Below are 26,723 nucleotides of genomic sequence, written 5' to 3'. Positions count from 1 at the left end.
ACAAAAGACAGAGGGACTGAGGGAGGAGGCGGAGGCGCCGCGCCAGCCTAGCTCTGTCGCGAGCCATGGCGCCACGACGGCGCCGAACGGCAGACGCGCGATATGTACGGCGTATGCGGCGGCGCCTTCATCACGGAAGCCAACGGAAACGCGCTTCACGAAAGGCCTGTGACTCCTACAAAAGTGCTAACTCTATTTTTCTGCTGCTACCTTTCAAAAGGGGTCAAATAGATACGCGAAGAGAGCCACGGTGCCGTGACCCTCTCTTGATTCTTTTTTTTTAGAGTGCAGTTTAATCGTGGTGTATTTGTCGATGGTCTAATGTAGTCTCACTATCTGACTCCTCAGGTCTCTTGCTTTTTTGTTCCATTTGGCCTTTTTGGCAGCGAGCAAACTAGAGGCAGAATGGCTGTTGACCTGGACGCTTTTGTCGCATAGGGCAGCCTGCTCAGCTTTGTGCATGCATTCATTGTGACAATGTACATGATGATTGCCGGTTGTTTCGCCGGTAGCCCATGTGGTGTTCATGGGTTCCGATAGTTCAGCTTCGGTACCTAATGTCCGCGTTGCACATGGCGATGATCGCGAGGCAGCGTTGCTACTGGTACATGCATTCGCTGACTGTTCGGACGCCGCACGATCACGTTTAGTGATACGTACCATGCTTGGTTCAGTTGTTACCTTGGGCTGCAAACGCGAAGGGTAGTCTGCAAAGACTGACGCTACTGCATCCTTCTTAAGTGGCCGCTTCTCATATTCTATGAAATCTTCGGGTCGTAACTGACGGCTACATATTCTAGTGTAGTTTGAAGATGTACTAGGACATCAATTATCCCGCCTAATTACTGAAAGCAATCTCTCCGAAACGCCAGCGGAATTTCGTGGAACGAAAGCCGGGCAGTGTGTTAAGGCGAAAGCATTAGCTGCCTCATCAAACGCGAAAATTGACCGTCGGCGGCGTCAACACGAGTGACGCAAGAAGTCATCAAGTGATGACTTCATCACATGACTTCACATAACATAAAATTTCGTGACAACATTGTGACGTCACACAGCGTGACGCCATCGTATTACATCTTCGCTTGGTCACAGATGAGCCGATCACGGATGCAGTGCTTAAACAGCTGAGGTGCAGAAAGCTCACAGTGCCTCCGATCATGGAGGCACTAAGAAAATCAAGTTAGATGCAGAAATATCTGCGAGGGAGGGCCGTCGCCGAGGACCTCGAAAGATGTTCCTCGACTGGTGGATCCCGGGCAGCCTAGCCCCGGGCATAATATCAACCGTTGGGCAAATAAAGTTTATTCAACTCAACTCAAATGCAGGGTATGTTCAACACATTGACTGGGAAGAAAAAGAAGTTGGCTTTCGCTTTTCATTCGTCTTATGTGAATGCATGAGAGACCTGTAAGCTTTTCTTTTTATTTATCAATAAATCGAAATCAGAAAAAAGACAATCGTGATTTCCGTCTGTTCGATTTGCGCAGTGGAGCACAACAGTATGACATACTGAGGCATGCAAATGACGTGGTTGCAAAAGCCTCAAATAGGAAATAAAACGCGAATATTATCAAACTCGTATGCAAGTATCGAACCGGCAGCACGGCCTGACATACTGCCTGCGGAATACGTACAGTGGTATGAAGGTGATGGAGCGGGCTAGTAGGTACCTATCAAATTGGATAGAAAACCAGCGGGAAACACGAACCACAGAGAGAGAACACGACGGGACAGGCTGGCACTTACAATTGATCAAGGAATGCTTGAAAAGCAACCTTATACCCCCCGGCAACAACCCTTTGCGCGTGCATGAAGCAGCCATGCGTTATACAAAACGAAATTCAAACTAGTTATCACGGCGTCTAGAAAGGTCATTTCCTTAGCAGACAGGTGCCCTGACGTGTCACTGACACAATTGTTTTCCCCTTTCTTAATGTAGAAGGCTCCCAAAATTTCCCTTTCGGCTTTTGTCTGACCTAAGATTCTAAGAGTGACGCTGCTGCGTCCTTCTTAAGCAGTCGCTTCTCATATTCTATGAAATCTTCGGGTCGCAAATCACGGCTGATAACTCGTTAAGATTTCGTTTTGTATGACGCATGGCTGCTTCACGCACGCGCAAAGGGTCGTTGCCGGGGGTATAAGGTTGCGTTGAAAGCATTCCCTGATCAGTTGTAAGTACCAGCCTGTCCCGTCGTGTTCGCTCTGTGGTTCGTGTTTCACGCAGGTATTTTTATCCAATTTGACACGTACAGTGAGGACGGAAAGAAACGCGAACATGCGGAGTCTACATTCCCTGCTGTTTCGCACTTATTTTCAAGCGGTTGTAGCCTGGGTGATTGATAAAAAGAGTGATCCATGATACATTCAAGAACCATCTAGCATCTTTTTATTGCCACCAAGGTCAGAGCGTGAGGAAAAAAAAGTCACAGTTTCACCGCAACGGCGAAGTAATGAATGCGATAGCAACAAGTTGTAGTGTTATACGAAGTGAGGCTGGCAGCTAACTGTCTTGTATCCAATCTCGCGTAACTACGAAACGCTGGTGTAAGAGAATACGGCCGCTCTAGGGAGAGATGCTCTCCGCATAGTCTCTTCGCGTTGAGAGCGCAGCACGTACAAGGGTATACGAGCCGCCCGCTGTGATGGCTATCGAGATAGCGCGCGCCAGCGATCGCGACCGCGCCCTTAGGTTCAAAGTTCAGAGTTGCTGATCTCGCGACCCCCCGCCCCCTCGAGTCTATTCATGGTCGTTAAAGACGGGCGGGGCGTTTCCTGTCTGCTTCGACGGCAGACCTCCCGAGCGGCGTGATGTTATCGCATGCACCCTCCGAGCGACGGAAGTGGGCCGGCTCGTTTGATATCTGCTTCGGCCGCGTTCGTCGCTCCCGCTCGCGCGCTTTTACCCGCGGTAGAACATACGATGCGCGGGGGATTTTATAAATTTGGACTTCATACTGGAGGGACATGACGGCGACGGCAAAAACCCGTCTAGACTGTCCATATAATTGCTGTCGCAATAAAAAGCGCGTCGCTATGTTTCCGTTTCTTCCATCCCGCCTGTACCTGTGAAAGCCTGCGAGAAGCACGAATGGAATTAAACTCGGATGTCAACGCCAATTCTTGAGCTTCGTAATACGCGCGGCCGTGCAGCACCAGCTTCCCGTAGTATACTCGCACGGCGCCTCCACACGGCAGCGGCGAACGGCGGAGGAGAGCGAGCTCGGCGGCCTCAGGAGTGCGCTTTTCCAGGCACTGAAAAAATAGAGGAGGCGCTGGCTGAGGTTAATTGCCATCTTCCGTATGGTTCGCGCCAGGCACAGAACTGCACATATAAATTTTTGAGGCGGTGTTGATCAACAAGGGACTCAAAATGGTATCATAAAATGGACAGTCGCTGGAGTAAATAGTCGTATCTTCGGTAGTGTTACTAGGCAGGTCAGAGATATACGTACATTACACGCAGAAACTCACGTAACACCTTCTCACGCGTTATCAATCACTCAAACGTACAGCCCGAGAAGTGTTCAGTATTTGCTGAAAGTTTAATCTCTCAAATACCTATATACTCGTAGCGTACATGACCACCTCGATTGTATCCCTTCGCAGGTGCCAAAATAGAGCTGTTTGCGGCAAACACGGCCAGTGCGCTGCGGAACTTTTCGAATGGCTCCCACAAGAACAACACAGTGCATCGAGTGACCGAGTCACAGCTCGTAGGGGACAGCCGCCTGAACCCGGTTCCTCCAGCGGGTCACCTGCACAGAGTGTCTCTCATCACGACATCGCAAACCAGTGACCCAGCGCAGGGGCTGTACTTCGCCGTCGTCGCCGTCAGCCATTCCGGCATGCGGTCTCCACTCTCCAACATTGCAGCGGCCAGCGTCGCAGGAAGCGTCAAGTCCCGCCACGCTTCATTTCCGCCCTGGCTTCCGGTGCTTCTATTCTCGCTGCTCGCAGTGGCCGCTGTCCTGATTCTGGCGGCTGCGTATCTGCGCGTACGTCGTCGCGAGGTATTGCGCTCCGACAGAACCGTGGCTGTGTTCGCGGCCTCACCGGGAAAGGCGCAGCTTGAGATGGCTTGCAGGCGGAGCCTTCTACCGCAGTAGCAAAATTTAAGCGCTTTAGTGAGATAGGGACGAAAGAAATAGTAAGCACTTTCTTTACCTCTTAAAATTTGTTTCTATGAGCTGTGAGCAAGTCTGAACATCTACGCTTCTACCGCGGCACTTCTACCGAAGAATGATGGCTAGAATGCCAAGAGGCGGCGCATATATCAACTACAGGATACATGATGTGGACCAAGCTTTACTGATCCTGTTTTCGCCGTATGGTGTGAATTCGTTGACGAGTTGAATGTTGAAATCCTCCTGTTTTCGTTAACGTTCGCGCAAATATCAACACGTTAGAAGGATGTAGCTTAGGTCCAAGAATCAGCTACTCTTTTCGCTCATGCATGTGCAGCGTGCGTAATATGTGTGGCACCAATCATATGCGCTACTGGCTTTACTTCCATTGCTGCCACCACAAATGATGTAAACAACGTTGTACACAAGGGCTACTACGGAAAGGATGTACTCTTGGGATTGTGACATCTTCCTATAGACCAGAACACAGAGAATTCCATGCGCATCGCCATATTTGCATCGCGCGTCGCGCCATCTATCGCACACGCGACGAAAAACATGCGCGGGCTGCCACGCCAGCAGACGCTACACAGAGCAAACGTGTAACTCCCGAAACTCAGCCCGTCGGAGAGCGTGTTTTGCGTCTTTTCCAGCCTGGACATTTTCGCTGATTTTATTGGAACATCAAGAACATCTTGCTCATGCAAGTCCACAATGTATACAGTACCTGCTGAGTGAGCTGCGGAAGCCACCTCGTCAGATACGTACGCTGTTACATTTGTAAAAAAACATTCTCGCTGTGGTACGCGTGAATCGTAATTGCAGTGCAGCTCGCGAAAGAGTGAAACGATGTTTTGTCGCGCCATATTACAAGTTGTGCACAAAGTTTTGTGAAAGCTCATCATTTCAGCATGCATCGCGTAATAATTAGAGTACGCTTTACGGGTAGTTTCGCGGAACGTAATTTTTGTTTCACGAGCGCTCTTACAATAATGCGTCTTGCTCACAAAAGCGTGCTATCAGTGAGTATAACCTGCAGTATCGTTCAGCGATCCCATTTGGAAGCTACCTGAGCGATTTTATTCTTGTAACGATGATGCTTTACAAGGGAAACTGTGCTACTCTTAGTTAAGCCGGTTAGCTACGCCTGCGACGTAAAGGACACTGGCGCGAGTACTGTTTACTTACGTGCCAATATATGTATTATGTGCAGCTGGATGCCTCGTGTCCAAATAAATTTGGGGACATCAAACACTGCAATGAAAGCACGAAATTCTGACCAGCTGTTGAGGAGCACCGTGCCATTTATAACCTTTTGAAGACGAAATCTCGAAGGCGTGGATGCCATCAAATCACTAAAGCTTAATACTACGTTGAAAGTGGCAAAGCATGCTGATTGCATGGGCTTGAAAGCACTACCTTGCACGAGACTTTCGTCAAAGGAAACGCTCAAAGGTATGAAGTGCACCCCCACACAAAGCTCGCGCCTGCCTTCAACCCAGTTGCGTGTCACGCAAATCAGGTTCGCAAAATGAAATAGGTGGGCATCACACTGCAGAATACACGCAATTAGTGTACTTACTCGCGCATTTTCACTCGGCTCCAAGTTTTTTTGCTTGAATCACAGTTATCCACTCGCGGCGAAGCTGATAACACCGCACCGGCACTATTTCCGTGGCGCGTCGTAATCGTCGCAGACAACGCTAATATCCTCTTGTTGCGCTGCTTGTTTTGGCATCCAAAGACGACACAGTAGTGCCCAGACGAGCTCTTACACGCCGAAGCGGCGTGAACGGGTACTTTTTCGCACTTTAAAGCCTCAGAACTGCAGCTTGCCCTGTTTACTTGGTACAGCCCGCGCGCGCCTCGGCAGCCCGGTCAGCCCAGCGTCTGGGTGCGAGAGTATCCGCTCGGCTCGCCAGCAGTGCCAGCAGCCTGGGTGCGAGACAGGCGTGCTCTGGTGTATAGGGATGAGGTCACCAGGTCGCGATCCGGTGATCAGCGATGCGCAAGTTCGCAACAGGTAACTTATCGCAATCGTAACGTTTTTTTTCTTCGATAAACTGCTATGGGAGCCGCCAACATTTCATCAATCGGAAATATTTTATTCTTTAGCATAATAAATGAAGGCAAGTAAAAAAAGTAGCAGTTTCACCACAAGGGGAAAACAGTGGATGCGACAGTAACAAACAGTAATGTTATACGAAATAAGGCTAGCAGCTAACTCTTTTGGATCCGACCTCGCCTAAGTCTACGAAACGCCGGTTGAAGAGAATATGGCCCCTCCAGTAAGAGAAGTGGTTCGCGTGCGGTCTCTTCGCGTTGGGAGCACAGCGCGTAGAAGGGTATACGAGCTGTTTGCCGATGCCTTCGGGATAGAGCGCGCCAGCAATTGCGGTATTGGTTTGCCTGTGTTTATAAATATATGAGACCGTGAGCCCACAGTAAAGAGAATTTCGTGGCGCGCATGCGGTTTTACGCGGTACCACACGCTTTCAGATCATTCTCTTGCGTATCAGACTTACATAACCTATGACTAACTGCACACAAGCTGGAAATCGGCGTAGCCGCTCGTTGCCGTGGTCTGTGTCACGACGCTTTCTCGGTGGCTATGTATACTCGAGCGCATGTTGTAAACCGCGGTTGCGCGATTGTGGCAGGGATGACTGCATAAAATCAGTTTCACCGCGAGGACGAAGCAATAAATGCGATAGCACCAAATTTTAATGTCATTCGAACTAAGGCTGGCAGCCTGGGGCGACGCCAGGATTTTTTTACTGGGGGGGGGGGGGGGGAGCCACGAAAAGCGAATTCCTTCGGGGGGGGGGGGGGGGGGCAGGGAGGTGGGGAACTTATGCGCTGTGTTTTCACTATGTCTTACTCCCTTCCTCTTTCCTCTCCTGTTTTATAAACGGCTCACTTATTAGATTGGAATGTCCGAGATATAAATCTTGTTAGATGGCACATACGCTTCCTTCAGTCGCTCAAGGCTCCAATAAACATACACGGTGTTCTGCTTAGGTAAGTGCAACGTAATAGATATCGAGGCCGCGCATGATCAACAGATGCCAGTCATTGCTCAGCCCCAACGGTTCTGTTCATTGCAATTTCTCCCATCAGTCATCCAGACAGCGGCTGCCTCGATGATTTACATGTAAGCTTACATCATCTGATGACTTGAGGAGTTGGCTTACATCGAGATAAAATATTATCTGCAAGTTTTTTTTCTCGATCTAAGTCAACTCTTACAAGATAAATCATCGAGGCACCCGCCAAATTACGCACGGGTTAGAATTGCATTAGATGCCTGTCACTGTAGCCTTGTGTGAAAAGAGCTGAGCTTCCTTGATAATATGCCAGGGCGATAGCGACTTGAGAAGATGTGCGCAGCTACGATAACTTCTTTTGTGAATTGTTCAATATAAACAGCTGTGCACAAGCGAAATATCCATTTTGTTGAAAGTCAGTGCTGCGTTTGTCTTGTGCCTGTTAGCCGTCGGTACCTGCGCTGTTCCCCTTCACTGTGCTTTGCGTCAGCTACCAATCAAAGGATGTGAAAAGCAAAAGCTAACATTTATTTATGTACATTGACTACAATCTTCGAGAACACAATAGGATACAATTGCTCGGTGGCTGAAATGTTAACAACAGTTAGACTGGGCTGAAGGCCCACGTTCTAAACACGTCAGCGTAAATAAGATATTCGAGCAACGCAGTAAGATAAAAATTTATATTTAGCACGTTTGCACAGCAGTGATTCTGCTAATATAATGCAAATTTATATATTGCATCGATCAGCGCATATACAAAAAGCAGTACCAAATAAAGAAAATGAAGCAGGTAACCAGCAGCAATAAAATACCACCAGTTAACCTTACATCACAATATAGTTTCTAAAGAGTAATCTCACAGCATCAGAGATAACTAACACCACTAAGTAAGGTTCATATCAATTCCAAGTTTCCTAAATACGCGCTAGATAACAAAAAAAACGTTAAAGCACCCTTCTTGCGCCGCTTGGTCGTGCAAAGCGTTGGAAATGGGAAAAGAATAACAAAAAGCTATGTAGCAAAAGAATAACAAAAATACAGAGAGGATATATTTACAAAACTAGATCACCATAGGCATGTCAGTCATTTGACATCTGGCTATACAGTACACCAGCTTTCGCAAACGCAAATGTCAGCTCTCCGACTATACACTGTTCATCAGACAAGCTAGGCCATCGAAGCGGCCTCGGACAGCACCCTTTGCAGTTTGTTTCAAAGCGGGGACAAATACCAAGAAAGTCCTCGAAGATTTCGTCGCTACCACAGGTGCCAATGCCTGCGCTGTGACAGCACACCACAAACCACGGCGGGGATTATTCTATGGTGAAGCGGGTGTTTTGATACCGGTATAGGTTTCACTCCTATGTGCTCGTGCCCGAACAATTTTCCAGCATATTAGTGTAGACGTATACGTTGATTACTGTGCGCAGCATCGAACATGTCAACAACACGCTGAAGATCTATCTTTGGAAAGAGATCGCTCGACCGCAAGCACAGCTAGGTCGCTCAGACGGTTGTTGGTCATCCTGCTGCGAAGATAAGTATTCAGTCTTCGAAGGCATGAAAATGTGCGCTCGCAAGATGATGACGATGCCGGTATCGTCACCGCGATAACACCTAGCTTGTGCAGTTCGTGGAAGGCTAGCTTATACTCTCCCAAGACAGTCACCAATTGCATCAATGTTTCTATCTTGCACTTCCTTTCGGCTTCGATGCGCTGAAGGAGTTTTATTACCAACTTGCACTCAACTTCAACGCTGCCGATGTCGCATGCATAGTGCTCAGCAAAAGGCTTGAGTAAGGAGATGTCCATAAAATTCTCACTCTGGGGGTGGAGGGCGCTGACTCCGCAGAGTACATCATTATTCTCCGTGAACCGCCTAGTTAGTTCCGCAATGAGGTGGTCCAAAACGGGTAGAAAAACTTTGACTCTGAATGTTTCCTTTGAATCTGGAGACTCTTCTTCAACGGGCCGTCCTTCACTCAATACAAACTGCTCCAAATGGAGCGGAAGACGCTTTGTTCTCTGCTTTTCCCTTTGGGGCACCCCCTTCTCCTCAGAAATACTTCAGGTTTGCGCCCACACAGTGTCAAATGCGCTCTGCAAATTTCTCATTTCGGAGAACTCGTCAATGACTGTGCGTGCGATGATGCATGCCTGACTAAGATTGCAGTCTCTGCTTTGCAATAGGTCCGAAAGAACCTTAAGGCGGCTAAGTACCTTGGTAAATAGGTTTAAATGGAAGAGAAACGAGAAGTTCATTTGCTCAAGCAGACCCCTAGCTTCCGTTGCCCGCCTGCTGTTTGTAGCGATGACTTCGGCGAGACATACAAGGATTGCAGGAAAGCTTTTCATTGCAGCTCTGCAAGCCGCTATCTGGCAGGCCCATCGTGTATCGCCGAGACGCTGCAGCTCTGTCACTGACAAAGACAACCTTTTTTGCACATCTACGTACATGGAGTGAACGGCAGATCCACTTAGGAAGACATAGAGGCATTCCAAAAGAGAGAAAAAATCCCTCACCGGTTTTATCGCCTTGCAGACATCCGCGATGACAAGATTGAGGCGGTGGTTCATGCAATGTACGTACACTGCCTGCGGCACTTCCTGCCTAAACAGCGCCTGGACGCCCCTTAAGGTACCGCTCATGACACTCGCACCATCATATGTTTGAGCAATGCAAAGCTGAGCATCAATGCGGCAGCGATTCAACGTTTCCTTTACGTAGCTCAGGAGCGACCTTGCAACCAATTGCTCAGCATTGCGGAATCCAAGGAACCGCTCAAAGACAGTTCTACTGACGTAGTACCTTACTACAACTGATACCTGTTCCGTCTTGCTTAGGTCCTTGGTTTCATCGATGATAAGTGCGAAGCATTGGGAGATTTTTATCTCCTCCTTTATACTTGTTAATGTGATGTGGCTGAGAATTTCGAGAAGCTGGTCTTGTATCGAATGATGAACATACTTCGCGTTCGCTGCTCCACCCTTCAATTTCTTTGCTACATGTTAATGCATTAAGCTGGGCTAGTTGGTGTTGATTGTATGCTTCCATATTGCTAGCGAACACACACAAAGGACGACATAGAAGGAGACAGGACCACCGCTAGACTTCAACTGATTTTTTAATCGACATGAAGGACACAATACATTTCTTTGCGCACGCGCAGGTACCTTTATCCACCGAGCAAAAAGAAAAGAAATTCTCCGCCGCCTATCGATACCGCCAGTTCGCACGTGGTTTCTTCTTACACAGATAGTCCAGTTCTCTTTTCGACAACGCGATGGACGGAGTGCTGACACATGTGTCACCCGCCTTGTGAATTTCGACAGCCTCTACTATTTCCCTCTTTCTCTGTTCCCCGCCAACGTACATCACAGAAGTGGCGTCATATGCTGGGGTACAACCCTCGCACTTCTTGCAGTGCATCGCCAATAAACCACCCCCTGCAAGCGATCGAACAGCCGTGCGATGCTCCCTGAGCCTTTCATTGACGCATCTGCCCGTCTGGCCAATATACACCTTGCCACAAGCAAGTGGAAGTGTGTAGACGACTCCCGTCTTACAAGCTGTGAACTTTGATTGGTGTTTCTTAGCACACCGCGGCTTCTCAGGTTCCGTCACAGCAGAACATAGCCCAGCCAGCTTGTGAGGAGCCGTGAACAAGACACCAAGACCGCAATTTCGCGCCACTTTTTTGAGCCGGTGGGAAACTCCGTGAATGTACGGGATTGAAACCCGTAGTTGAAGTCTAGCGGTGGTCCTGTCTCCTTCTATGTCGTCCTTTGTGTGTGTTCGCTAGCAATATGGAAGCATTCTTTGCTACAATTTCGTCATATTTAGCAAACAAGTTCAAGAGCTCAACGAAGTTTCCCTTGTTTTCACTTGTGGCACCTTCATCGTGGCCCCTCTGAGCGATTCCTTGAACAGCAGTAAATCGCAATATATCTACAACTCTTGCTATATAGAGGCGATTTTCTTGCACCTCCCTGGAGTACGCGTCGCTAAGATGTGATGCAACTGACTTGCTTTGCCCTCCCGACTTCATCTGCGTGTAGGAAACCCACGATGCCTGGCAAGTCTTATGCGCGAGTGAGTTTTTGTGCTTTCTGAAACCAGCGTCTTTTTCTAGGGCTTTTTTTCCAATTACTGTATCCACCATTGACAAATGCAGATTTCTCATTGGCGCCAGTTGAAAACATTCTGCAAGGGTAACAGAAAGCTGCGTCAGCCCGCGCGCTGCACTCCAATTAAGGAAATAGGCGATACCAGTCCGAGTTGAAGCTCCTGCTCAATTTGCCGTACTTCTTAGATGGAAATGGGTTCAGTATTGGCTGTGTGGGTTGCTCTGCCTTGAATTTCGAAATGTCCAACTGGCCTGCGTGTTCGGCATCTACAGAGGCGGTGAATTAGGTCGCAGAATCAGGTTCATCCCTTGCTGCCCACGATGCGGAAAGCTCGTCACATTCGCTGTCCATATGCATCGGCGAGGACGGGCAAGCGTCGTCAGAAGCGATGCTACACACAGTCTCTTCAAGTGGAATCGAAACGGAGCACTGAGCAGAATTTTCTTGTTCTTGGAGCGTCCGCGATTGTTCGGTTGTTGAAGCAGAAAGCTCGGGGGGGGGGGGGGGACGCCTTTTTGCTTGGCCCGCTTGCTCGAAGTCGAAAAAAAGTCGGCAATGGACCTTTTCTGCGACATACTGAGGCAATGAACCCAATGTCCTGTAGGGTAGACCGCACGTTGGCATGGCGGCAAGACGGGCTGGCGTTTCTCCTGCGTCACAAGCACTGCTTGCTAGCGATCGAGTACGGTGTAAGAAAAAGACTCCCACGGTGTAAGAAAAAGCGAGCAAACGAATCTAACACCGCGGCAGTTTGTCCGCTTTGTTTATTGGGCGTGCCGCATTGGCGCCGCCGAAAGACGACACGCGCATCCCTCTTGCCGTGTTCTGGCTTCGGTTATACTGCTTTTCAGGGATGCGCCTGGGATCTCCACATGGCCAAGGTTCAACTCTGCCCAGTTGCCGAGTGGAGTTCGCATGGAAAGGCATTGGAATCGGTTCCGTATATGAACATCTAAGGTTTCAAGCCCACGCTGTTTGCTTCGCCTGTGTTCTGGTCCGCTTATGGACGACACGTGTATCCGTGCTATATGCGTGCTGTCTTGGGTTGCCCAGCGCTCGCGGTTATGCGAGCCTAGCAGGGCGAAGCTTATTCTCTGCAGAAGCGGTATGTGAGGGGAAGGCGCCTCAAAAAGAGGCTCTCGCATCCGAGGCACGAACTTGCTGGTTCACGCAAGCAGACCGGACTGCAAAGTGTAGACCCTTTCTAAATCTATATCAGCCGGAGCATTTTTTTTGCACCTGTTCGCACTGTATTTCAAGCGCCTGTTTATCACAGGCGAGTGGGCAATCGCTTGTGAGAAGAAATTTCCTACAATAAACTGTCATGCCTAAACAAGATGGTCATTTGGATAAGCAGCGCTGCTGTCATGACCTGCCTTCAAATTATGACAGAAATTTGACATTTTGCTTCATACCGCCTACCTTGGGTGAGCTTTTCGGCGATCTTGGGGGGGCAAAGGGGGGCAGGCGAGAATTCTGGGGGGGGGGGGGGGCTCCAGCCCCCCCGTGCCCCCCACTGGCGCCGCCCCTGCCAGCTAACGCTCCTAACTCTACCAAACATTGGCGTAAGAGGGTTCGGCCGCTCCTGGGAGAGAAGTGATTTTAGTGCAGTCTCTTCGCGTTGACAGCACCGCACCGAGAAGGCTATGAGCCGTTTCCTTATGACTGCAGAGATTGGGCGCCAACTGTGGGTACTGGGCTTGCTGCGTCCCGTCCGTAGTTCAAGCAAGGACGACGGAGTCTTCAACTCACAACAAACAACAATAATTTATTCAACTCGACGCTGCATACGGCAGGGTCAGTCCAGGGACACGAGACGACGAGGCGGCGACCATGATCGGCGGCAGCATCCGTCCTCCCTGGCAGCCAAGGCACCTCTCCCCTGGGCAGCGTGCAGGCTGCTCCTTTTAAGCCGTGCAGCAGGGGCCACGCGCACCGCCTCTGCGCAGCACGTGGCGCCATCTCGCGATAGCCGGTGGGCGTGGTTCCCACACTTTTCATGGAAACACGAAGCAACTGAAGCTAGCTTTAAGAAGTGAAGGAAAACCAACAGAGCTATAACTAGTGCCACTAAAAGTCCCACCATCTACAGCTGCGATTGGAACCCGGGCCATTTGAGTGGGAAGCGGGCATTCTACCCCTGCACCACTTTGGCGGAGCCGCCACCCGCAACTCTTAAACGACGACACATTGCAAACTACCGATCTAAGCGGCTTGCAATCTACCGCCACAAGCGGCTTGACCCAGTTTGGGCTTCACTTTTCGAAGCTCGTTCCGGGCACTCCCCTGTCCTAGCACGCTCTAACAGCACTTCCAAAAACTATAACAATTGCGTACCATGTAGCGTGAAAGCGCGACGTCTCTGCCGCTTCTAGTTGTGGCGCCATTTTTTTTGCTAACTGTTAGCTGCTAACTGTTGTTTTGCTAACTGCCCACGATACGTAGATGACGACGAGCCGTCAAATTTTTGACACATGGGCTTCCAAGGAAGTTTCCCTACCAGTTTGCATATATATTGACCGAGCGCTTGCGAAACAGCCATAAAGTGCCTTTCAACCACCCAGAGGTCGAAATTTAGTTGTGGCGTTTCAGTTGTGCATCAGTGGATCTTTGCCAAGAAAATAGATAAGCAGGAATGATAATCAATGTAACGAATAGCAAGGTAATGTCGATAGCTTGAAAAAAAGCGAGTCTTCATGACTGCCACTCAGCCGTTGATATCTGCAGGAGTACGTTTACCCCGGGCAGTTAGTCGCACCGAGCCCTCGTCATGAAAAAGACGTTTACAAAATAAAAATTATCTGGAGCGCGTTCCATAGGGGTTACAAAGTCATGTAGAAGCTTGGACTCATACATGAATGGAAAAGTGTCCACTTGCATTTCACGGGTACTACGGGGCGGCAAATTGGAGATCAACAAAGATTCTTAAAGGGCCCTAAACAAATCCGAGTTCATAGAAGAAAGACTGGTTTTTGTAGCGTTAGCTACACTGGCCTAGCCAAGCCAGTTTCGCGTGGATCCTCAAGAGCCGTGCTACGCATGTGTGAGGATCAGTGATGTCACGCACCGGAGCCGGCAACTCCCGCGCACTTCGCCGCTGCCGGTCTGCGCTTTCCAGAGGAGTAACGTCGTAGCCTTGGCAGACGTATTGGCGCCGGCGCGCGCTGCTATTCGCCTTCGGTGTGCAGTGGCCGTCTGACACTCCGCTGGAGCCACTTGATAGCGCCTCTCACTGGCGTTTGCCAGTGTGGTTTAGCCATGGAGAAGGAGAGCGCAAATGCTGCTCAACGGCGCAAAAGAGCGGAGAAGCTTAACTCATGGGATCCCGTAGTAGTTGCCTGGCAAAATAAATATACATGTGCCACATAATATGTATACCGTGTGTGTGTCATTGGAGCAGCAGTAAGCATGATAATCAAGCTAATCCTAGACAATCAGGAAAGCTAAGAATAATCAGCTGAACCTTTGCTAACGCTACGTTATGCTGGCATAGCAGAGCTAAGCCACTGCAACATTTTTTCCTCGCCTTCACTGATCTACAAGTGCTGTCTCCTTCTCGCCTCTTATTTCTTCAGAAAACACGTTGTCAATGAGAGCACTAAGCATTGATCATATTTGGATTTTGTGCTTTTCGGTTACACGCTGTTATCTCCGCTTGCGCAGTCGAAAACGCACAAAACGAAGTGATATCAGTTGATCGCGCACGATGGTCAAGGGAGACGCGACAGAACGGGCGTGTGACTGCATAGCAAAGTGTGGTGGGAAACAATTCATTGCTGATGTCCCTCGTTTATAAGGACCAATTGAATGCTTATTTCCTAATGACGTCGCGTTAACGAGCTGCTGGCGTCACGTACTGTGCCGAAAAGACAGGAAACGCTAGTAGAGAATAACGCGCTCGTTCTTTGTATTTTTAGAGGTTGTTTTGGGGTCCTTTTAAAGTAAGCACAATAACAAAAATATACAAAAATTGACAGTGGTTTCTATTCGCGAGCGAATGAGAGCAGCTGGACGTTGACATAAGAATGAGCACTCTGAGATGTGTAGGGTGTGATTCACAGCAGATACTAAAACCGTTTGTCTATTAGGTGGATGGATGCAACACTTTATTGAAAAATCCTGAACTGCGCGACTCAGCGCGCACCGGGCCGCTCCCACGTTGGGACTGTCAGGCCACAATGAAATTATACCAAGGAAAGATAAACGTAGTGAAAACCACCGGAGAGCTCAGTGGAGGGATGGAGCTGCTATGAAAGTGTAGACGCATAAGCTGGTGTTTCAGCTATTACAAGACGGGTAATTTGAGACCGCCGAGAGAGGCTTTCGTGCTGCAGAGCCTGGTGGCCGCAGTCATGATGCGTATGCTTGTGTCACAATATCTATATTTGTGTATACTGCGTTCAAGTGCATAAAAGTGTTTCACGTAACCACTGTGCTATGTACGTATATTTACTAAAATGCTTCGGATTTAAACGCTTGGATCACCTCTGCTATTTCAACTATATTTGTACCTAATCCTCGTGTACACTGCTACATGAGCGCTAGGTATTATTACATGTATTACATGTAATAATTCTTATTTCACACTGGCGTGCAATGACATTTGTTTGATTTTATATTGTAGTGGGAACGTCCATCTTCGATTTTTTTTTCTGTCGTTTGACATAATAGCCAACGACGCATTCGCAAAAGTCACAGTGGAACATTTCTATAACAAATTTACCGAGTAATCCGACTGCATCTCTAATAATCCAAGCCCTCCCCTCGAAATTATATAAGTAAATGCATTATGTCCGCTTGGATGACGATATTATCAAACAAAGCACATTTCTCGAATGAATCAACAGTATTTTCGTTTGTTTTCGCAAATATATCACTATGAATTTGTGTTATGTGCAGAATAAGTATATAATCTAGGCCGAAATGTATTGCAGTGGAAACGAGAGGCCACAGAGCACAAGTCTATATGCATTGCCGTGCTCAGCACTGAAGCCTCAGTCGAAGCCCTGCCACACCTCGCACCGCGGCAGCTGAGTGTTCTTTTTTGGGCACGAAAACGTTTTGAGGAATGGAGGAAAGTTGCTGAGAGGAACATTGACGCGCAGCTTAGCCGGTGTCATCGCCAGACTGCGCTGGAGCTTTCTGGTCGCTTTGTCTGCACCGTCGCAGAAGGCGGAAGCGTAGTTGTAAAAGAAGAGCTCCTTCGATGTAACGCGCCATTCGGGTAGCCGGTAGTACATCCGCGTTGCGTTGTATCTCTCCAAAGCTCTCTCGTACAACTCGTACAAGGGTCGGAGCACGGCGTTGTCTAAGAAGTCGCTCTCTAGGCGTGCTGTACTGAACCTGCCAGAAGAGCGTGAGTCAGCTCCAGATCCTTCGTCAGAGCGCCCTGCCGCCTCGTACTGCCTCCACAGGCACTGGGTGACGTTCTCATACGCGCCGACGGACTCGGAGCTCCACCACTTCCGCGGCACCATGCGTTCGTCAAAGAGCGAGTTACTACGTACAAGCGCGCTCAGCACAGGCCTAACTACGTGCGCCAGAACGGCTGGGTATAGCTGGAACGGAATCTTGTTCGATATTGTGCCGAGGAATCCAACCACGCCGTTGGGAACGAACACCAAGTTGTTGGTAGGCTGGTACTCGCTGCCCCAGTTAAAGATGGATGTCGTGTAGACGTTGTCGTAGGCTGCCGTCGTCCTTACAGCGCCACCAGCGGCGAGAGCGTCCCAGTATGTGGAAGACGCGTAGGAAAAGATAGAAAACACAGTGTCCAGAACGCTGCTCTTAGAATCCAGGGCCAGCGCTGGAGTCTGGCGGTAGCCCTCGTACTGGACGAAGTTTGCCTGCGTGCCGAAGACCAGCGCCATGGCGTCCAGCTTCCGCTGAACCGTTTTGATGTCCTCGCGTGAAAACCAGGAGCGACCCGACTGCAGGAGGTCGCGCACGACCGTCCGCGTCTCGTTGAACAACGCGGCAAACTGGTCATCGTTGTGCGTCCTGTATACGCTGGCGAATTCCTTGCTGGACGTGAGCTTGGCAGCCACACCGACGCCATAGCGGTACATCTTCTCAAGAAGGAAGCTGCATGTCGCGAGCTGGGCGTCTATATGCTGGATGTTGTAGCCGTGACTGAATTCGTACAGCAGTCGGTAATCGGATGGCAGGAACGGCGAAAACGTGACCATGGCTTTGAAGCCCACGTAGTTCGCGATGGCAGTCTGATAGTTATCCGTGTCGAATATGGTGCTCACGCGAGAGAAGAACGAGGGATCCTCCACGTACATAAATGTGGTCCCTACGACCCTCGTCTCGGTCTTGAATAGCATTCTCATGTAACTGAGCCAGTCCCAGCGGTCACTCTTTGGCAGCATATCAATAGACCACAGGTCCTTCACCGAGTATTCCTCAGTCATTGTGTCTATAGATGTTAGGTTCTCCAGCGCTAGTTCAAGTCGCGATATTTGTTTCCCTGCGATTTCACCCATTGTTGCGTTCCGGTAGAGGCTTAGAGCTCGCACGAGCGTTTCTAGATACCGTTTCGTTGAATTCGGTCTCGAGAGGGAAACGCAGCGCCTGAGATAGGTCACCGGCGCCTTGAGAACAATCTGTGACGTGCTTTGACCGCCAACTGCTCGCAGGACGTTGACCCTAAACAACGTCTCGAGCATAAGGTATCTATCACCTGTAGAGACGAGTTTCACTAGGTCGCCAGAGAACCTGGTGTACGGCCATCCACTTAGTTCGAGGGATTCGAGAATTTTCATCCAGGCCGGCAAGGTATCAGCTGTGACGTGGGCTGCTTTGCACTTTTCGTGAACCCACATCGCCTGAACAAGAAAGTTGCTCTCGATAGATCTTGGGTATCGCCCCTTGATGGCAAGAAATCTTTTGAAGAACATGTCCACATCGAGGAGGAGCTGACCTGTACTCAACTGGGGGTACGGCTCCTGTCCGAATCCTGCCCTTTTGTACCTGGAAATGGAAAGAAAAAAACGTATTGCGCACACTTGACGTCCTTAATGAGGCCAAGACACCATGAAGACGACGAAGGTAGGACGAGGCAATATATTGACAGCACTGTGAAAGCACATTTTAAACTGATATCAGACCCAGAGGAGCTGCCATAATGACACCAGTGCTCTTCCTTGAGAAGCCCCGTGTTTCTATCGCGCTTCTCAAGGATGAACCGTTTCCAACTAGGCCAAAAGCTGTGCTACCAATGCTCTGTTAATGTTCTGCGAAATTTCGTTTCGCTAAATATGACAGGACAATTTCGATCATGATAGATTTAGATGAGGATCAAGATTACAAATCGATAAATCCTTTAGGCTACTTCCGGAAGAAGGCATATTATGATCTAGAAATGTTACTCCTGTCAAATCCACTTGTCGCAAACGCCCGGAGCGACCAGGGTAGCTCTTTGTCACAACCCTTACAAAAATATGTTTAGATAGTCTATATAAAGTTTGTAGACATCTGTCGATAAAATCAATTGACGTCCTATAGCCGTGTTCTTTAGACTGGTCTATAGACAGTCTATGGAATAGTGGCCACACTCGTTTTTATAGACCAGTTTATAAGAAAGTCTAAGTCTATAGACTGGCTATAGAAGGTCTGTAGATTAATAAAAATTCATACGTTTAAACCGATGTCTGCATAATGTCCATAAACAAATGTCTATAGGCTTACATAAATCTACTTTGGTTCACTTTTGTCTGTAAAATATCCACAGACAAATGTCTGTAGATTATTTATAGGCAATTCCTATGACCCAGTATATAGAGTGTCTACGGACTTATTACCTCACAAATATACTGCGGTCTACAGATTGCCTAGAGGCAGTTCCTGTAGACTAGTGATGTATAAATTTATCCCAATAAATTCTGGAAAAGAAAACGAGGCAAAACACACAGAAAAGAATGACAAGCACAAGCGCCGACTTACAACAGAGCTTTAATCAGAAAAAGATACAAAAATATAAAAACATACCACAAAGCATGCGCGAAAAATAAATGCAGACACATTTTTGCATACAATGTAACGATGCTATTTCTCTGTTAACAGAACTTTTACTAGACAGACGATGTATGGCTCATCAAACAAAGAAAATATGGAGTGGCAGGACCAATATTTGCCCCAATTTTTCTCACACAGATACAGCAACAAGGAGAGCATGCACTCGCTTAACAAGTTTAATTGAACGGAAGCTCACATCCACCAACGATAATTTACATATACGTGGTGTGCTACTTCGAATGAATTAAGTTTGTAGTTGTATGTGTGTACTTACTGTTACTACCAGTTCAAAACGTGTTTCAGACAAATGAATTGCCTTACAGTGAGCCTCGTGTACAACGGATGAACGAGCGAATGGGAATTTTTTGGAGGGCCTCGTTTCTTTGTTAGACACAACCAAATTAATCGAACAGACAATTAGGCCAGGGAAAGCATAGCGGACATTAATTGTCGTCTTTAATTCTAGTGTAGTTATAATGGCGTACGTTGAAACTGATTACAGTGGACGAAAAATCACCCTTTCCGTCGGTGCGATCTGAATCCATAACCTTCTAGTTACGCGTCTGGCGCTTCCCCGTTTACTTCGTTGGGTACTTGTGTATTTGTAATCTCTAGGAGTCTCAGCCAGCACCGCACGTAGCCCAGGCGGCGAGTTTGGGACATTCATTTTTGACAGAGGACATCACGTGGCACTTGATCTTAGCACCACGTAACAATAATAATAATATCTGGGGTTTAACGTCCCAAAACCACGATATGATTAGAGACGCCGTAGTGGAGGGCTCCGGAAATTTGGACCACCTGAGGTTCTTTAACGTGCGCCTAAATCTAAGTACACGGGCCTCAAACATTTTCGCCTCCATCGAAAATGCAGCAGCCGCGGCTGAGATTCGATCCCGTGACCTTCGGATCAGCAGTCGAGCGCCATAACCACTAGACCACCGCGGCGGGGTCTTAGCACCACGTAGCAGCTTACCAATAAACCCTCGCATGCTAACTTGATGCTTTAAGTCTACCGGGGCGACGCCCTCGCTGAATCTACGAAAGAAGGGGATCTTTTAGCTCGTTTTGGTTGTGCATAAAAAATGAAACGAGGCCCTCGAAAAATCCCCTTTTTTTCTTTCATTCACCGCGAAGTCCTTGCCCCGGCTGACTTATGGCTCGAGTTCGCATGCGACGTTTTATCGGTCAGCTTGACGCACTCTGGCAAAAAAGTGTTCCACACTCACCGTCTTGAGTACGAGTGGCACTGGCTAACACTCCAAGGGACTACACATACATAAATACCCAGCGAAGTGTACGGTGAAGCGCTTTCTGTCGTAGCTCAATCGGTAGGGCATCGGGCGTTTAGATACAATCAACGCAAAGGGCGGTTTTTCGTTCACTTTATTCCATTTTAATTTAGGCCATTATTACTACACTACAGTTAAAGCCAACAATTAAAGTCCGCTATGCTTTGCCTTGGCTAATCGATTGATTTGGTTGAGTCTGTACACACCCAAGAGCTACGATCCGCAACAGACAGACTAAAATACTTACTATAGAACAATTACGTCCATTCTTTGCAAAACGAGCGCGGCACCGTAGACGGCGACGCAGCTAAAAGCACATAGCCTCTGAGCAGCATGGCGTATGCATGACCGCGCCGTGTGTGTACATGTGTCTATCTGCACAGCCGTCTACTTTTATAAAGTTGATTTGCACGTTAGTTTACTATAACCATGCTTATAACAATAAGTGATGGGGTTTAACAACCCAAAACCCCGATTATGAGCGACGCCGTAGTGGAGGGCTCCAGAAATTTTGACCACCCGGGGTTCTTTAGCGTGCACCTAAATCTAAGAACACGGGCCTCAAGCACTTCGCGAGCCCTCAAGCAAAGCGACCGCCGCGGCCGGGATTCGATCTTTGCGACCTGTGGGTCAGCACTCGAGCACCTTAACAACTAGACCACCGTGGCGGGTAACTATGCTTATTGAACGAAAACGTCTGCTGCGTTTCCACCATAGAAAAGGTACGGGGTGACCAGTAATGTTTAAAAGCAGACTCAATTTTGTAGTGACAAGGCATGTGCGCGTCATTTCATGCAAGGATGCCGCATTGCATACAGTCAAGGCAGAAGGGCGCAACAACACAAGGCCTGCATAACACAAGCATAGCATGGCGTAATGCAACGCGTATTCTTCACGCTGTTTTTAGCTGTAGGGTGATTCCACGTAAGATCGAACAATCGATGGCTGGTCGACCTCTCAAATTTATTTCAAAATTTTATATATTATTGCCTGATGAGTGGAAAGAAGAGATCCGCAATTTGTTTTACCGCCAAAAATTTTTTCGAAGCACAGGAAATCAATAAGGACGAGGAGGTGGAGTGGAGCGCTCATCCGCTCTGCTGTTCTGGCCAACTTGCGTTATGAATTGCACAAAATATATTAAAGTTAGGTATGTAGCGGTGAAAGAGCGAGGCATTCACCAGTGGGATCATCTCTTGGTGCAAAGGCGCGAGCGCTGATCGCGAGCTGTGGTTGCAGAGCCTGCTTGTTTCTCGCTGGACCTGCGGTCTACCTGCTACCAGACGTCGTCAATAAACCCCCTTGCAAAGTGGTGGAGGTGCTGGGTAGTTAAATCTGGAACTTCGAAGCCGGAAGCTGCCCACTGCGCCGACAATGCCTGATCAGACTACCGAGCAAGGCACCGCCCAACAAGGCACGGCTCAGTCGCCACTGGTCATCGTGCCTACCACCCTGTGCCAACGCGATCCTCCCTTCTTCAACGGCACCGAGGACCAAGATGTGGAAGATTGGCTGCTGTTATTTGAGAAGGTGAGCGCCGCCAACAAGTGGGACGACCCCTCGAAATTGGAGTATGTCCCATTCTACCTCAAAGACGTCGCCAGCCTGTGGTTCCACAACCACAATTCGGAATTTTCCACGTGGGCCGCTTTCAAGACCACCTTGGCAAATGTGTTTGGTCGCCCCGCAGTACGCAAGCTCCGCGCCGAACAGCGCCTACGCGGACGTGCGCAAAAGCAGGGCGAAAACTTCACCAGCTACATCGAAGATGTCATCGATCTATGCAAGCGCCTCAACCCTGAGATGACTGAACAAAACAAGATCCGACATATCTTGAAAGGCATCGACGATGATGCTTTTCAAATGTTGCTGGCGCAGGACCCACGTACCGTGTCCGAGCTTGTGACCTTGTGCCAGAGCTTCGAAGAACTTCGTAAGCAACGCGTCTCAGTTCGGAGGTCTATGACATCAGACGACTCCCTCGCCGCCTTGACCGTCGGTGGTGATAACACCCTGTTGGCGCAGATAAAAGAATATGTACGCGAAGAAGTGGCTCGACAGCTCTCGTGCCTGTCGTATTTGCCGACCACCGAAGTGCCCACGAACTGCCTATCGCCGACCATCAGACAGGCTATTCAAGAGCAGGTCTCCGAGGCGTTGCCGTTGCCGTCCGCCTCTCCACCGACACCTGTCGCCGCCCCACTGACTTATGCAGCTGCCGCAGCAAGGCCGCCGCGTCGTCTGCCAGTATCGCCCCCACAACCTGTGCGACCGTCCACCATGCCATTTTCTGCTACACCGCAGCACTACGGAAATCCCTGGCGCACTGTTGACAACCGGCCCATCTGCTACGCTTGCGGGATTCCAGGTCACGTTGCACGCCTATGTCGTCGGCGCTTCGCGGTGAACCAGGAGGCACCAAGATATCCCGACTACTCGTTTCGGCTGCCATACCGCGCGCCTCACACGCCACCTGAAGTTTACGAACGCGACGTGCAAGCTGCTCCCGATACCCAAACCTTCACTTCTCGACGGTCTGCTTCCCCTTCACCACGTCGTCGTTCTGTGTCACCTATGCGTCGACGACCCACCCCCACTGAGACGGAAAACTGACTGCCGCAGCTCCGGAGGCACGAGCTGCGTCATCGTCTATTCGTGTAAGTCCTCGCCTGTCCCCCGCCAATCCTATTGATGTAACTGTCGAAGGTGTACGAGCACTTGCGCTCATCGATACTGGTGCCGCAATATCCGTGATCAGTCAAAGACTCTGCCGCTCTATTCGTAAAGTAACGACGCTTTCTCCCGTGGTTTCCCTCAGCACTGCGAGCGCACAACAAATTGAGCCCGTTGCGGCATGTACAGCCAAAGTGGTAATTCGAGACGTGTTGTACACCATTGAATTTCTCGTGTTGGCTTCATGTTCCCACGATATCATTCTAGGATGGGATTTCTTATAGGCCTGACTGGCTGCCCAGGCGGCGCTGCGAAAACGGTGCTAAAAAGCGCCCCCTACGACAAGTTCTTTGGTTTCGAGTAGTCAGACGGGCGGCCGCATGCAGCACTAAGCTCAGATGCGCAATGGAGCCGCCGCTGTCGGTTGTGCTGCGCTTTGGATCTCGGCCAGTTTCTGGCGTGGCTGAGTTCTTCAGGCCAAGCAATCTGCGTAAACGCAAGAAGCTCAACGTCAAGTATGTTTACGACGTGCAGGAGATTGAAGGAACCATTTCGGCGCGCTGCAACTCGCAAGTGCAGCGAATCTCATACGACGTTGAACTCGAGTTAAGTTTTACGAGGCATGCTCGCGCGATTAACGACAGTGCATAAACGAAAAGATTGCTGTTAAGAAAACCGACATGATTTGCATTACACGACGAAACGGAATCAAGAAAGGTCCAGACGAAGGCTAGCCGTCGGCGGCCCGAATGAGCGCATTCGCGTCGTGTGCCGTTTTCTGCCGCATTCAGTCGCAAACACACTTTTTCCCCATGCACGGTCGTAATTTTCAACATTTGCTTCTAGGGAATTCGTCAAATTCTGTCAGCGTGCGGTGGCGGTCGAGAAGCGACGGCGCGCAATGTTTACAGCCGGCCGCTGGAAGCAGCCGGCTGTAAGCTGCCGGAAAAATTGTAGGCACATACGCAGGGTGACTCATGGCATCGTTTTTCTCGTTTCGCATGAAATGCCGGCTGCATATCCTCGTGATCGCCGTCGGCAGCCACGGCGTGCCGTCTGGACTGCACACAGGGAATATATACATATATAAACGCTTGCACGCGCGTACGAAAAGTAATCAGCACGTTACGTTGCAAACCACGTTTTGCTCGCGTACTCACTTCACGCGTCGGACGGCACGTATCCAGTAAAACCGCACATTAGGATGCTTACCCCCAGGTTCGAGGCAATTAACCACGCAACAATAACGGCGGCGACCGCGCTTCGGGACCGCGCGCTGCTCAGAGCCGTCGCCCAGACCACCTGCTTTCGACACGGTTTGTTGAAGCAGGGATCGCTCGTCAAACATGTCAGACTCTGCAGGCATAGCGGACAAGTTCCTGCGTACGTTTTAAGCACTTTTTGAGCCTGAAAACTAGGCGCAAAATTAAGTAAAACGCTTAAAGCATCTGAGAACTGCGTAACTCGCCGGTCGGCGTCCATTTTTGACTACCCAAGCAACTTCGGCGCACGCCACCAGGCTCCGCCACAGTACTCAAAAGTCCAGCGCGTCAGCCCTATCCCGCCATCACGCCGTTGTCGACTGCGCTCGGGCCGAAGTGGAACTATCTGCGTTTCTTGACGCGCCTTCTGTCGATGTGACCGTATCTACTGTGACCAACCTTGTCGTCGCGACGGACATTGACCTCCCTCCTTTGAGCGCCGTTATTTGTTCCTGCCTACTGCGCTTCCCTTTCTGACGTTACTGTTCTGTTCACGCCATCTGACATCTTCGGTAGCCGCCACCACACGTCGCTGCCATTCGCCGTTCTGGCGCTTCGTCAAGACACCACCGGGATATTTATTTCTAATCCCAACTCGTGCCCTCTCAATTTGCGCCGCAACGAGACGCTCGGCCACATTCAGCCTATCGATGAAGGCGTTATCGTGCCTCTTGATTTCACCGACACCAAGTTGAATCCGGAGCTGAACGCGTTGGTTCCTCACCTTGCTTCGGACAGCGTGTCCTCAGATGCATTTCACCGTTCTATCGACAGCCATCTCGCTCCGGCTCAACGAGAGCAGCTTCTTTCCCTGCTGCATGAGTTCAGACGTTCGTTTGACTTCCCCCAAGCGGAGCTAGGTCGAACAAACACCGTTGTTCACACAATTGACACTGGGGACAATACTCCTTTGCGCCAGCGCCCCTATCGTGTGTCATCAGCGGAGCGTCGTGTAATTACAGAGCAAGTTGACGACATGCTACAGCGCGGAGTCATCAAGCCTTCTTGTAGTCCTTGGTCTTCCCCAGTTGTACTCGTCAAGAAGAAAGATGGTTCCATCCGATTCTGCGTGGACTACAGGCGCCTGAACAAAATTACGAGGAAAGATGTTTACCCTCTTCCCCGCATAGACGACGCCCTCGATTGTCTCCAAGGTGCCGAATTCTTTTCTTCGCTAGACCTGTGTTCTGGTTATTGGCAGGTCCCAATGGCCGGGTCTGATCGCCCGAAAACAGCGTTCGTCACACCGGATGGCCTCTACGAATTTACAGTAATGCCTTTCGGACTTTGTAATGCGCCCGCAACGTTCGAGCGAATGATGGACAGCATTTTACGCGGTCTCAAATGGAAGATATGCTTGTGCTATCTTGACGACGTTGTCGTTTTTTCATCCGATTTCACCTCGCATCGCACTCGTCTGCGCAAGATTCTCCAGTGCCTTACCAACGCAAGCCTTCAGCTTAACCTGAAGAAATGCCACTTCAATACTACCTGCAAGGGGGTCAATAAACCCCCTTGCAGGTAGCTGAAATTTATTTACCTAAATATATGCATGTTTTTGCTTCTGCTCAGGTATTTTTAGTTTTTGTGTGTAGTGTAGATGTTTTTATAAAAAACCTCAAAAATGGCCCAATTGGCAAAATTTTCTTTACTTTGAAGGCCTTTATCTCAAAAACGCCTCGTAGCAGAGCTACAACAATTCCGCATTACGTTCTTCGCATGCTTATCTACCAAACTGCCAAATCTTGTATTTATATAGCTTTTCAGTAAAGAGATATGATCGGGCTAATTTCAAGAAAACACCGAACAATGGAAACTTCTGACGACAATAAAAAAAAAAACCCATTTTTTAAATTTCTTAAACTTTGTCCACTTATTCTCCTTCACATCAGCTTTCACAATCATTAAAAACATGTTGCATAATGTCGTTGCACTAATAGTTACGGCCCCTCCAATGGGACCCTTAGGCAAGGATGGGCAATTCCGACTTCTTGCCCAGCAAGTGTATAAAGTCAAGGCAGGATTGAATTTCTTTTTATTAAAAGGCCAGCACGTACCTCAAAAGGTGTCGCCGGCACTGAAGACGTTAATTTTGAAAATATTTGGTCACTGCAGCGGCCATGAGCGCGGGGCTACCGATCAGGCGCGCGCGCACCCGAGATGCTCGTTATAAG

General features: G+C 49.2%; 2 protein-coding genes and 1 pseudogene across 3 annotated transcripts in view; 1 reads left to right on the top strand and 2 right to left on the bottom strand.

Moving 5' to 3' along the window:
• Nucleotides 1-4,622, top strand: part of LOC119390923 (calcium-activated chloride channel regulator 2) — a 91,231-nt gene extending 86,609 nt beyond the window's left edge. For both annotated transcript variants that reach the window (XM_049414981.1, XM_049414980.1), the window contains one exon: nt 3,607-4,622. In XM_049414981.1, the coding sequence (XP_049270938.1) occupies nt 3,607-4,106 (500 nt within the window). In that variant the 3' untranslated portion in view covers nt 4,107-4,622. The remainder of the gene's footprint in view (nt 1-3,606) is intronic.
• Nucleotides 4,623-8,091: 3,469 nt separating this feature from the next.
• On the bottom strand, nt 8,092-9,824 carry LOC125758355 (zinc finger MYM-type protein 1-like; annotated as a pseudogene).
• Nucleotides 9,825-16,297: 6,473 nt separating this feature from the next.
• On the bottom strand, nt 16,298-17,719 carry LOC119391877 (phosphate-regulating neutral endopeptidase PHEX). Its single transcript, XM_037659529.1, has one exon. The coding sequence runs from the start codon at nt 17,717-17,719 to the stop codon at nt 16,298-16,300; it is 1,422 nt and encodes a 473-aa protein (XP_037515457.1).
• Between the last annotated feature and the right edge of the window lie 9,004 nt (nt 17,720-26,723).

Source organism: Rhipicephalus sanguineus, chromosome 4 (assembly GCF_013339695.2).
Source record: "Rhipicephalus sanguineus isolate Rsan-2018 chromosome 4, BIME_Rsan_1.4, whole genome shotgun sequence".
In the NCBI taxonomy this organism is placed as follows: Eukaryota; Metazoa; Arthropoda; class Arachnida; order Ixodida; family Ixodidae; genus Rhipicephalus; species Rhipicephalus sanguineus.
Note: the sequence above shows the minus strand (reverse complement) of the source record. Positions and strands in the feature narration are given on the sequence as shown.

Excerpts from the sequence above, each read along its gene's own strand:
- LOC119391877 (XM_037659529.1), bottom strand. The coding sequence starts at position 17,719 with ATGACTGAGGAATACTCGGTGAAGGACCTGTGGTCTATTGATATGCTG.